This window comes from Misgurnus anguillicaudatus, chromosome 21, assembly GCF_027580225.2.
Source record: "Misgurnus anguillicaudatus chromosome 21, ASM2758022v2, whole genome shotgun sequence".
NCBI lineage: Eukaryota > Metazoa > Chordata > Actinopteri > Cypriniformes > Cobitidae > Misgurnus > Misgurnus anguillicaudatus.
The window spans coordinates 50,648,179-50,662,064 of NC_073357.2; the positions used below are offsets into that span (position 1 = coordinate 50,648,179).

Genomic DNA, 13,886 nt, shown 5'->3' on the forward strand with positions numbered 1-13,886 from the left:
ACCAAAGCATGAGCGGACATCAGTGTTCACTCGCCCCGCTGACCACCGCCCTCTCTGGGCTACATTTCTGAAAGGTATTCCCTGGCTCTCATGCTGGCCTTGTTTGTTTATGATCGTCAAAAATGAGATCAAATCAGCAGTATTTGGTGTCATGATCAAACTAGTACTTGTTTTTTTATTCATATTTAGTGTCTTTTGTGTTGTTATTGTTTTGGCGCGAGGTAAAAGTTAATAAAACTATACTTGTGAAACGTTACTATTGCTTTCTCATGTATTCTTAACGCGATACGAGCACTCGATTATTATTATTAAACTTTGTTCTTGTCAGTACTATACAAAACGGTTTTTTATAAGTGTCAGAGAGATGTTTTTGCATGCTGCTTATAAATATACCAGTGGCGATATCTCATAACATGTTTTAATAGTCACGTCACGATAAAGTAAATGATCAATGTCCACATTTAAAAGCTGCGGGGCTTACCTGCAGTTCCACGGTGTTTTCGCGTTCTGATAAAAGATATAGCTCCAGAAAAAAACGAGTGTTTATATTCCTCTTTCCAAGTGTTAAGCGTCCACACGATGTGACAAGACATTTCTCCCATTAACTGTAACGTAACATCCAAGAGCGCTGATCTTTGACGGAATAATACTTCTGATTGGGGATTCACAGACTGATTTATGAGCTAGTAAACTAATGAGACACACACACGGAGAGTGATTCAAACAGCGCGTCTGTGTTTTTCCATTCAGAGATGAGCCTGCTTAGGACCTCCATTCACTAGGTGGCAGAATAATACGAAAGGTGAAGCGGCTACAGTGCCGTTATCAGTACAATATCGTATAGCTCTTAGCCAATCAGATTCGAGAACCAGAGAGAACTGTTGTATAATTGTATTTAAATCTATTATGCCGTTTAAGTGAAGTGTAAAGGACAAGAAAATCCATGATTTTCCTAAACATGCACTTTTCCTTATACATACAGTACTGTGCAAAAGTCTTAGGCCAGCATGCTACCATTAGATTTGTTATTTTTGCAATTGTATAGTGATCATATATAATTATTTTTCAGTCTTTTTATTAGAATACAACCAGAAAATATAGGAAACTTGTATGTAGTATTAAAAACAGTATCAAAGTATATCCCCAGTTTAAGATTAAAGGGATAGTTCACTTTAAAATGAAAATTATGTTATCATTTACTCATCCTCATGTTGTTCTAAACCTGTATGATTTTTTTCCTGATGAACACAAAGAAAGATATTTTGAGAAATGATGGTAAACACGCAGCAGTAAGTGACCATTGACTTCCAAAGTAGAAAAAAATATTTTTGTAGTATTGTAGTATTGAAAATATTTTGATAAATGATGGTAAGCACACAGTTGACAGTACCCAATAAATTCCTTCATATTTTTTATTCCTACTATGGAAGTCTATGGCCACTTACTGCTGTGTGTTTACCATAATTTCTCAAAATATCTTCTTTTGTGTTCATCAGAAAAAAGAAATTCATACAAGTTTAGAACAACATGAGGATGAGTAAATGATGACAGAATTTTCAATTTAAAGTGAACAATCCCTTTAATGTTAAATAATTGTGTTGTTTTTCACTTGTATTGAAATTGTTATTTTTTTATTAAAACCTTTAAAACTCGTTTGCGTTTTAGTCATGGAAGTAAAAAGCAGGCTTTTAATTGCTTTAAATGTATGGCTACCCAATATCATCAAAAAATAATTTACAAGTATGTAAGAAAAGGTTTGTACTCTAAAAATACTTTATTTGTAACAAACAGGAGATAAAGAATTTACAAGCGGCTCTCCGCATGTTTCAGCACTTGGACAGCGTCATGAGTTTTTTTAAGCATTACTTAAAAATGTTTCTCATCTCACAAATATCCACAGGTACAGAGTCATCATATACAATAAATCCATGAGGTAGCATTTAAAAAAAAAACATTTAAAAAAAGATGCATTTGTTTAAAGCAAAGCATTTATTAACTTACCAGGCTGCAGGTGAAGCAGCTCTTTGCGCCTTCTAACGTCTCATAATTAGTCCTCATTTATGTCCAAGAGACTCAATAATAATATTTTACATTCAATCCTTTAATCTTTCATATTTAAAAGCGTTTTTGTGCTGCTGCGCATTCATGTATGTGATAAGCAAAATCACATTGTCGTCCCGTTTATAGGCGCATATTACTAATCCGCTATTTAAATAACAAAAAAACATATTGCGCCTAATAGCAATAGCAACGCGCCAACAATGCGCCTGAACACACCTTGTTTTCAGACCAGAACCTCCATGGGAGCAAAAGGTGGCGCAAATGCATTTGCTATTTAAACAACGTGGTGCTAAACGTGAAAATTATAATTGCGCAGGGTGGAAACTAGCAAAAGACACTTGCGTCGCGCATTGCGCCGGGTGTAAGATAGAGCCCTAAAACTTTGCTAAAACAACAAAGCTGGTGATGGTGGCCTAAGAATTTTGCACAGTACTGTACATGTACATTTTAACCTAAATCTTGAAGGAAAAGTTACTGGACATGTTTTTCATCAACTACCTATGTATTAATCCATTACCTGTATTATTACCTTTCTATATAGTGCACAGTTACATGTGGACAGGGTCTGCGTTACCGAGTGGTCTTGTGTATCGATCACAGAGGTCTTCATGCCGGAGGCTGCAGTCCCACCACTAAACCACACATCAAAGAAGAATGTCTGGTCACAGTGCCTTGCTACAAGCCCATTGGTAAGCACTCTTACTCTTTTGATAACACCAGCTCACTATGAATTAGAGGTCTTCACGGGTCCACTTAGATACGAAAAGTTTCATGTGTGCCTCGGACATGGGTCGCGTATAATATTAGCGGCATCGGGTCTTGGGTAATTTAAATTGAAAGTATTTTTGCCGAATGGACAAGAGAAAATCCGAGCTATCTCTCCTTTTCCAATGCCACCTCTTGTTTGCCAAGAGCGCTTGTTACATTATGTGTAAAGCATTAGGTAATTTTTGTTGAGCCAGACCTGTCAATCAATTTTAAATGCACATTTTAACGGTTACCTTGCTGTCATCGTCAGACAACAAATGAAAATAAATGGAGCAGCGCACCAAATTAGTTGCGAGGCCAAACAGGTTTCCTTTTGGCTGACTGGTGCAGACTGCACACACTTCGGTGCTGTTTACATTCAGGTCCAGTCGAGTAGAAAAGAAAATTGCCACTGGGTCAGATTGGACTTGGGTCTATCTGGTTGTTAAGTGATGACGTAAGGAATACTGTTTCTGAGTCCAAGCCTCCACTTATTTCAATAAAGGATATTATTTAAACAGCCAACTATGAGCACTATTTATTCATATTACACATTTAAGCGAAAATTTTATAAACTCACAGTGTACACTGCAGTCTCTAGGCTCACGTTATCTGCTTGTTAAGTCATGACGTAAGGAATACAGTTTCCAGCTCCAAGCCACAACATTTAAACAGCCATTTTTGAGCACCATTTATTCATAGCACACATTTATGCGAAAATTTTATAAACTCACGTGTAAACTGCCGTCTCAGGCTTCCAGAATCAAAGACAGCAATATATTAATAATTCATAAAAAATCCACGTCCATAAATCCATGTCTGGTCATCTCGGATTTTGTTATGGAGTTAAAAATTGGGATCGGGTGTTTTTTTCATTATGATACAAGTGTATTATAGCCTTGATTTTTTGTTATTTCTCTATGACATCTGTGAGCGGTTGGACTCTGAAGCCGCGCATGACATCAGACTTAACTCTTTCGCCGCCATTGACCAGATATCTCGTCAATTAAGAGAAAACGCTTCCCTGCCAATGACTAGATTTTCCGTCTTTCCACAATACCGCTATTATCCACCAGGTGGCGCACTTCCGCAACTTATACAACCCGGAAGTAGCACCTCACGTGAAAGAGAAAGAACTCTGTGTATGTTTTAAAGATCGCTCTGCATCTGATCTCTATCAAAAGTCCTTCGCAAAAATGGAATTACCTCAGCTTTTTGCTCAAAATTGGGTTTTGAAGAAACCTACCCATGTTTGAGAGGTGATTACAAGAGAAATAATGAGGGTAGGATGAAACGGGTTTTTTTTGTTTGAAAGCAGAGGGTCTGTTCTTTCATCTGATATATTGTTTTTTTATATATTTAAAGAAGAACATTTTCTGGAAGGCTTTAAACTTTTGTGAAAATCATGAAAAATGCTGGCGCTGGCTGGCAACTTTTTTTAAAAACGCTGGCGTGGGAAGAGTTAATAACCTGATAGCCCCATTCCACTGTACACGTCATTGAATGCAACTGTCGGAGTTCCGCACCTAGTGGCAGTGATAATGAAGTATCAGTTTAATCGTAAATCCGTGCCAATATGGGAGAGAAGCTCATTCCAGCGCAAGAGGCTTTATTATAATAGTCAATATAGTGAAATAAATAAATAAATGCAAATTAATAAACAGCTATGTACCGAGCCCCTGAGGTGACATTGGAGTAAAAAAAATCAAAAGTTTAGTTCCATGTGCTCACGCGAAACCTTCATGTGCAGAATTTTTATTTAAAAGTTTAGTGCGCGCGCAATAGTTTCAAGTGCCCACGCGAAACTAAACGCGATAGTTTCACGTGCGCAGCCGGAATTAAATGTAATAGTTTCACGTGTGCACGTGATAGTTTCACATGTGCACGCAAAACTAAACTTTCTTAAATTTTTTCTCCATGTCTCCTTAGGGGCCCCGTAGCTATACATATACGACAAAGACTGCAAATATTTTGAGACTAGATAAAAATAATAACGTATACACTATTTATCCTATATACATATATACATTATCCTAGTTATTTATTTATTATTTACGCCATTCCAGCATCTATGGCTATATTCATGACGAGAACCAGTTAATCCATACACAAATTAATCCACACACAGGTTGGGGAGGGACAATTTGGCATCTCCAATTCACCTAACTTGCATGCTTTTGGCCTGTTAGAGGAAACCGGAGTACCCGGAGTAAACTCATGCTGACACAGGGAGAACATGCAAATTCCACACAGAAAGGCCACCTTCCCTAGCCGGGGCTCAAACCGGGGACTTTCTTGCTTTAAGGGCAACATGCTATCCACTGAGCCCCTGTTCCGGCCCATAAAATATACATATTAAATAATAGGGTTTTGATTACAATACACTTCAGGTCGATGTATCGCATGTGGTGTAGTCGCACAGATGGTTGTCACCTCACACCTCAGCCCCTTTGCGACTCTCCATAGGGAATAAATGACATCCGGGTTATCGTCGTCGCATATTGTAAAGACGTGGGTTTTCTCGGGTTTGTCTCTGGTCAGGTTTTATGCATGTCGGGTTCAAGTAGCAAGTCATTTTGGGTTGGGTACATTTTTTTGGACCCGAGTAGACCTCTACTATGAATATCCATGTCTTTAAAGTGAAATACTTATTTTTTGGGAGTCCACATGCCGCGGGGGAACCCAACCATAGCCCTGCTTCATTGCTAGGTTTGTTGGCAACTGTAATCGTTCAAACTATTTAAAAGTAGACAGTTTCTGTATCATGCCTATGTTCCAGAGAAGCTTCCTGTTGAGGCGAAGCCCCCTTGGTTCAAGCAAGCCATAGAGCTGGAAGAAGAGACCGCTGTGTCTGAAGAACCCATGTAAGTATCTGAACTTCTCACCGTCGACCAGGAGCTGCCTGGGTCATGAAGTATTTGTTTGGTTTCTAGTCCCTGTGGTTCACCAAATCAAAACGAAGTGTGCGATTTTAACACGAAGCTGCCAGGTCTTCTCCCCGTGCATTTAAAGAATCTAACTTAAGTTAGGCAGGTCTCGACTGTTTCCTGCGTAAGGATGATTTAGCGAAGGAAGAATCTAACGAATGCTCAGAATGGAAAGTATGATCTTGGAAACAGTCTGCCATAGCTGACTGGCTCATGAAAGCCGAGACTGGTACAAATTGTGTAAATCGAAAGGACAGCGTGGAAGGGGAGGGATAACCCACATCTCTATTAGCAGACGTTCTGCTGAAACCATCACAGGTTGATGATTTATACAGAAGACCGACGCTCAGTGACGTGTCTGCAAATGCGCTGCATGAGCAGGGAGATTTATAGGGTTAAATATCCGGTTTTTAGGTCTAACATGAAATTGTTGGAAGAGATGGGTGACAGGGTGGCCTGAATATTGCAGGTTGTCCACAAGTTCTAGTCTGCAGATAGGACAAAAGAAAATGTAGTATTTAGTATTTCATGACCCTTTAATATTGATAACTTGAGGCCATATATTTGAATGACATCACTTTTTCCTCCATTTCTTGTTGTTCTTATAAAGATAAAGAAACTGCTCGATACCAAAACAAATGATTCTTTGTAATAGGCATGACTTCCCCAAAACGCACCTAAATAATGTTGTATTATATGCTGTCACCGCAATGCCAACAACAATATCTGCCTGCCATATGAGTGCGGGGTTACGGATGAGAAAGAAAAACGAGAGAGGAAATTCCTGCCTTCGACTTATTGCACTTTCATTGCCAAGATCTAAACCTGCCATTTCTGCCGGCATGGTCACGACCACTTTAACAATTACTTGAGAAATCAAGGGAGAAATATATCGCCTACGTTTAGACGTCTGACCCTCCGCTTTCTGAGTCATAACCAAACAACAGATTCAAACATTGCCAAGATGCAACAGCTGAGATAAATTCAAACAAAATCAACTTCCTTTGTACATTAACACGAGAGTCATGGCCGTTTAAAGTGGCTGCACATGTTTGGTTCAGGGACAGATCATAGTAAATGCAACGGATGTGCAGTAAAAAAGCACTTGTCGACCCTCTTTGGTAAATGAGAACATTTCTGGTGGCTTTGTTGTTGAGACATCAACCGTGGCTTTTGAATCAATTGGCTTTACATGACTCTAGGGCTTGTTTAGGGCCAATAGAGCCAGTTATTGCTTTCTAACTGAGTGGGGTTGTATAAAGCATAACTGTGCTTATACTGTGGTTTCACAGTTCAGTCAACAAAGACAGTGCAACATAACCTTTAAGATATAAACAATGACTGAGTCTGGAAGGCATTAGCTTAGACAACAATAATCGATTGAAGGTTTCAATTAGAGAAAGCTGATTTAGCTCTCATCTCACTTCACTCGAATTTAATCCCACGGGATCACATGTTTCTCACATATGGGAAGTCAGTCCCATATGCCTAGAGTTGGAGATGATTGGAATGGCATCCAGTTTCAATTATGGATCTATTTTCTTGACCTGAAACGCACTCAGGGAGCTCCTAGTCTATGGAGTTAGAGGTTTTCCACGTTTCTCCATGCTGGAAAATCCATCTGAAATCTGCTTAAGGTAGTAGTTTACATTTTCATTTGTGGATTTGGCAGACACTTCTACCCAAAGCGACTTAAGGTACATTCACATTATAAGCGACTTTGTCGCTGTGTGTCGCTCGTCTCTTTCAAAAGAGGCGTTTCTAAATCTGGTTGTCATAAACAAATGAGTAACGTCCACACAGTAACAGATGAGAGACGGATGACATGAACTCCACTGTTTCGTTCTCATTGGTAGTCGCTCCATAAAGTTGCTCATAATTTGCATAAAGTTCAACATTTCTCAACTTTGTCGCACGACTGGACACGTCCCATCCAGTAGCCAACGGTCACTGATGCTTGTGTCGCCGGAAGTCGGCAAGCTTTTATTAAAATCGATGAGATCGCGTCACTCTGCTACTGCTAGTCTCTGCTAGGCTGAATGCAGCTTTAAGCTGTGTGCACAATGGCCGAGTGATGCAATTTCGGCAACACGAGCTAGATAGTGACCGTTGGTGACGTGAAGTGGGTGTGTCCAGATACGTGATAAAAAAAGTTCAGCTTTATGCAAATGATGAGCGACTTTTGGGAGTGACTACCAATGAAAGTGAAGCAGTTGAGCCCCGGTCATCCACTTCTAATCATTCACTGCGGTGGATCGTTACACGTTCGATTATACAGTAACAATTATTAGGGCAACCAGAATTAGGAACACCTCTTAGCAACCTCCTTGAAAGAGACAGGCGACAGACAGCAACAAAGTTGCTGGCGGTGTGCATGTAGCATTAGGATGCATTCAAGTTATACATTTTAGTAGGCTACACTGTAAAAAATAAAAGTTAGATCAGCTTAAAAAGTTATTTGACTGCACTTTTTACTCCAGTCATCTTTATTCCTGTTTAATTCTTTTTAACACATTTTAAACAGTTTTTATTAAAATCACATTTATTTTCTTTTAATTGTTATTTTAAATTCTCATGTATTAGATGTCTTAGATTGTTTTCTCATTCACTGAAAAAAATTATTCATTGAATTTAATAAATTTTTTTAAGGTAAGTGGTTGCAATCAATTTATATAAGCTACACAAAAAAGATTAGTAAAGTAAAATAAAATATAAAACTTTTGTTTAAATGTAGCTTAAATAAATTGATTGCAACCACTTACCTTAAAAAAACTGATTAAATTCAATGAATCCTTTTTTTAGCAGCACGTTAAATTAACTCGGTGTATGAAATGTGCTATACAAAAAAACTTGCCTTGCCTTGCCTGTTTCAATTGGTAATGCCAAAAATTTAGATTTTTTACTTAAAATGAAACATTTACGGTAAAAATACATTAAAAAGTTGTATAAAATTACATCTTTTAGGTGTTACCAATTAAAGTAATATTTTAATTTGATCCAACTTTTACTTTATACAGTATGTTTGTTCCCTGGGATCAAACCCATGATGTTTTCAGCTGCTAATGCAATGCTCTACGGGTTAAAGGGACACAAAAAAAAATCATTTCATTTTCCAGCTTCCCTACACTGACAAAATTATTCATTGAATTTAATCAATTTTTTTAAGGTAAGTGGTTGCAATCACTTTATTAAAGCTACATTTAAACAAAAAAGATTAGTAACGTAAAATGAAATATAAAACTTTTGTTTAAATGTAGCTTGAGTAGATTGATTGCAACCACTTGCCTTAAAGGAATAGTCTACTCATTTTCAATGTTGAAATGTGTTGTTGCCTTAGCTGGGAATTGTTGATGCTTCCCTCTGTCGTCTGTGTGCGTGCACGTAAGCGCTGGAGCGCACTGCGACGCTTCGATAGCATTTAGCTTAGCCCCATTCATTCAATGGTACCATTTAGAGATAAAGTTAGAAGTGACCAAACACATCAACGTTTTTCCTATTTAAGACGAGTAGTTATACGAGCAAGTTTGGTGGTACCAAATAAAACGTAGCGCTTTTCTAAGCAGATTTAAAAGAGGAACTATATTTTATGGCGTAATAGCACTTTTGGGAGTACTTTGACTCGCCTGAAAAGTCCGCTCCCCTTCTCACTCTCATAATGGGAGAAGGAGGTTGTTACTGCGCCGAGTCGAAGTACTCCCATAAGTGCTATTACGCCATAAAATGTAGCTCCTCTTTTAAATCCGCTTAGAAAAGCGCTACGTTTTATTTTGTACCACCAAACTTGCTCGTATAACTACTCGTCTTAAATAGGAAAAACGTTGATGTGTTTGGTCACTTCTAACTTTATCTCTAAATGGTACCATTGAATGAATGGGGCTAAGCTAAATGCTATCGAAGCGTAGCAGCGCGCTCCGGCGCTTGCGTGCGCGCACACAGGTGATGGAGGGATGTGTCAGCGGTTCTTGGTTGAGGTAGTGGCATATTTTAGTATTGAAAATGAGTAGACTATTCCTTTAGGAAAGTTGATTAAATTCAATGAATCATTTTTTTCAGTGTAGAGTTAAACATTTAATTCTTACCATTTTGGAATCCATTCAGCTGATCTCCGGTGTCATGAGCAATTCGGTCCCCCCGGGCAATTCTGCCCCCTTAGGACCCCGGCGTGATTTCATTGGCTGAAAAAACTCCTCATGGGTAGTTTTCTTAGCGCCTTATTAAAATTACTACAAAATCGCGTTATGATTTATGTAGTTAGAACGTTGTTAAAATTACAATTGATGTCTTTTAAATTATATGTTTCATATAGTAGTATATAAATGAAGCTATAGGTGGGAGATCTACACATTGCATGTGTCATTTTATTATTTAGATATTAGGCTATATACTGTACCCTTTCCACTTTTTTACTTTGTAAAGTTAATAAATTACTTATACAAAACATGATTACTACATAGTTCAATCACACATTAAAATTATAATTTATATGCCATGATTACTACACTTTTACTATTAAAAAATACATTCTGTAAGGTATGTTAATAATTTACAAAAATAAAAGTGTTGTTTTTGTAAAGCAGATGATGACACAAAAGTACTGATGTGTCTGCAACATGAATATTAGTTTATTATATTATTTTTTTGTTAACTTTTATTTTTTTTAAAAAATGTATGCTTCTATTTTGTACAACGTAATTAGTTTGCTAGACCGCTAACGCAGACGAGATATCGCAATGACACATTTTTGACCAGGCATTAGTGCGAGGTACCAATCGGGGTCCTAGGGGAGAACGAATTGCCAGGGGGGACCGAATTGCTCACGACACCGGGTCTGGCGCTAGCACTTTTAGCATAGCTTAGCACAATCCATTGAATCAGATTAGACCATTAGCATTGCGATAAGAAATAACCAAAGACTGTCGATATTTTTCCGATTTAAAACTTGACTCCTCTGTAGCTACATCGTGTACTAAAAGTTAGGATTTTCTTGGCAGATATGGCTAGGACTATACTCTCATTCTGGAGTAATAATCAAGGACCCTGCTGATGCAACATGGCTGCAGCAGGCGAAGCGATACCACGCACTACCCGAAAACAGTCCCCTGCTATTAAAAGTAACCAAGGGGGCTAATTTTGGGCAGTGCGCAATATCACTACACCCGCTGCAGCCATGTTACATCAGCAAAATTACTGATTATTACGTTATCAAATGTTTACTCCAGGGGAGCTGGAAAAAGAGCATATTTTCAAAAAAAAAGTGGAATGTCCCTTTAACCTGCAGAAACTTTTATATCCTTGTTTTTTGGGTTAAGCAGGTAACTTATTATTGTTTGCTGGCACGAGATGGACAGGACCACCAACTGGTTTAAACTTTGGTTAAGCTGGTAGAGCACTTTTATTGAGATCACTTTACTGTTGGCCTGAACTGTTGTTTTCTGCCAGGAGGTAACTATTAGTTGAAAGTAAGACTGACACAAAATCAACACTCCACCACAGATGGAGCTCTGTAAATGGTTTGATACTGGATGAACTTTGTAATTTTCCTTCACAGATGATAGCATTTCTGAAGATGTCAGAGAGAAAACGTGGCGGGGAGTGTGCCCTTCTTTCCTAAGTAATAAAATGAACATTATTCAGATCCTCCTCACACCTATTTATTTCAGGCTATAGGAAAGCCTCCTTCATGAAAATGGCCTGTAAAAACTCTGATCTCAAAGTATTTCCCCTTTCTCGCTTCAATCTTAACTAGGAGGAAGGATGCATCAAAGCAATTTATTCAAGAGTCTTGGGCTCTAATGCCTTACAGCTGTTGAGTGAGCTCCGGGATTCGGCTGGATTTCAGAAATACTTGTGCAGTTTATGAACTTAGCTGCAAATGAATTAAATGTGTGAGGATGAAGCAAATGCCAGAATAATCACGTTTTTCATAGAGGAAATTTTTATTAATACTGAAGTATATTTTGAGTCTTTTTGGGATCTACCAGTAGTGTGCGTGTGCATGCATGTGTGTGTGTGCGTGCGTGCATGTGTGTGTAAATTGTTCAAGGGCGGAGCTAAATTAAGACTTTTCAAATATGTTTCATAAGTAAAAATTTTTCCCATTCATGGAAGAGCATAGGAAAAAATGTGATAATTTTTAGCATACCCTAAAGTAAGAGGATGTAGCTAAATATATTAGGCTATTCTACACTGCAAAAAATATATATTTCTTACTGAGTATTTTCTTGTTTTCCAGTACAAATATCTAAAAATTAAGTTACATTTATTTGGAGATAGGAATTGTCTCAAAATTCCTAAATCAAGATACATTTACTTGTAGATGGGAACTGTTTTAAAGAAAACAAACACCTCATGTTTGCCTTTTTGCGTCTATTAACACCATTGAAATATGTACTAGAGATTCGATTTGTAATCTTTCTGTTGGGTTGTTTATCAGGTTTATCAGAGGAGCATGGGGTGCATGCAGCAGAACGTGCGGTGCTGGCATTCAGAGGAGAACCGTTAAGTGTCAGATGCTCCTGACCTTCTCACAGACCATCGAGGACCTCCCAGATGACGAATGCGAGGGACCGAAACCACCCGAGAGTCAGCCCTGTTATCGAACCCCATGCTCTGGCGGTACAACAGAGGAGGAGATAGAAATGACCCTCACTTCGGAGAGAGAGGAACTGCATGACTGGGAATATGAGGGCTTCACTGAATGTTCAGCAACTTGTGCTGGTGGTAAGATACTTGCCGTCTTACACATTTACATTACAGTACATTTACGCAGCAGCTGGCAGATGCTTTTATCCACAGCAAGTTGCAGTGCATTCAAGGTATACGTTTTATCAGTACATGTGTTCCCCCGAGATTAAACTTTGCGCTACTCTTATGCAAAGTGCTACATGAACACTTATGTTTGAGAAGACAAAAAGTGCATTGTTATTACCACAGTACTTTTTGGTAAACAAGACTAATTCCCCTTCTGACCCCCTAATCCAGAACTCCATTAGCTCAATTGGTAGAGCATCGCATTAGCACCGCAAAGGTAATGGGTTCGACTCCCAAGGAACACATATACTAATACAAATGCACATTGAATGAGCTGGAAGTCGCTTTGAATATAGGCATCTGCCACATAAATGCAGTAAACCCTTGACAAAGGCACATGTAGTTTTTAGGAAACTGACATTCTGACAGTTTGTGCCTCTTATGTGGCTTGTTTCTCATGGTTGGCAATGACCCCTCGTCCCCTATTGTCAGATTCAAATACACACGTATAAAAGACTGGAGTCCTGTGTAACATCACGCTCGCAATGTCTTTGATGGGGGCAACACTTTTCTGCTTCATTTCAAGACAGACTAAGGCTGTCACAATGGGCAGGAAGTTTCGGGAGAGATGTCTTTGCATTTCCTCTCTGGAATAGCCATAAAAGAGCTCTGCTTGTTTTGATGTTAATTGGAGTTTATTGGATGTAATCAGTGTGTTTAGACAAAAGCTAAACGTCATTGGATAATGTGGGTTTTATCATCAGAGCTGGAGTAAATGTGTGTGTATTCCTTCATGTGAACTGTACATATTCATCTTTGTGTGTCTGTGTGTCTCGTTCACATCTGCATTCCTTCAAGCTTACAAAAATGAATGGCTACCATATTCAGTCTCTCGGTCTGGCACATAGAAATATATTTCTGCTAGCACGAGGCTTGTAAACGTCAAACCTTTCTTGTTTCCATCTTTCTTAAACATCCGACATAAAAAATATGAATTTATTGCTTAGTCCTTTTTAAAGAGTGGCCCTTTCCTAACTCATTTATTTTTGGCCTAATAGAGCTGTTTGGCATGTGGCCCTAAAGGTCCATGGGTTTTGTTTTAGGGTTTTTTTAGAATAGTGAATTGATTCAAATAAAGTGTATGGGAAAAATTAGATTAATAGACTTTGACGTTTAGCTCAGCAAGATAAATTGCACAGTCATACGTCAAACTTGCATTTTAAATTGTGTTCTTTTCGCTATTCGATTTGCTTTTTGTTTCAGCCTCTCTATTTAGCTTTTCCGTGACTCTTTGGGTCCTTGCAAATGGTCAAATGAGAAATGCAAATTAGCTATGGCCAGGTGGATGTAACAAGCTCGCTGATTGGCTCTGATTGTACGTCATGCGCAGATTTATAGATC

General features: G+C 38.4%; 1 protein-coding gene across 4 annotated transcripts in view; it reads left to right on the top strand.

Moving 5' to 3' along the window:
* The window catches only part of LOC129449733 (ADAMTS-like protein 1), a 174,913-nt gene that overhangs the window by 139,003 nt on the left and 22,024 nt on the right, over positions 1-13,886 (top strand). For all 4 annotated transcript variants that reach the window (XR_008646165.2, XM_055212099.2, XM_055212100.2 and 1 more), the window contains 3 exons: positions 2,603-2,750; positions 5,588-5,672; positions 12,169-12,455. Coding sequence is in view for 3 of the 4 variants with exons in the window: in XM_055212099.2 (XP_055068074.2) it covers positions 2,603-2,750; positions 5,588-5,672; positions 12,169-12,455 (520 nt within the window). In the remaining variant the exon portion in view is untranslated. The remainder of the gene's footprint in view (positions 1-2,602; positions 2,751-5,587; positions 5,673-12,168; positions 12,456-13,886) is intronic.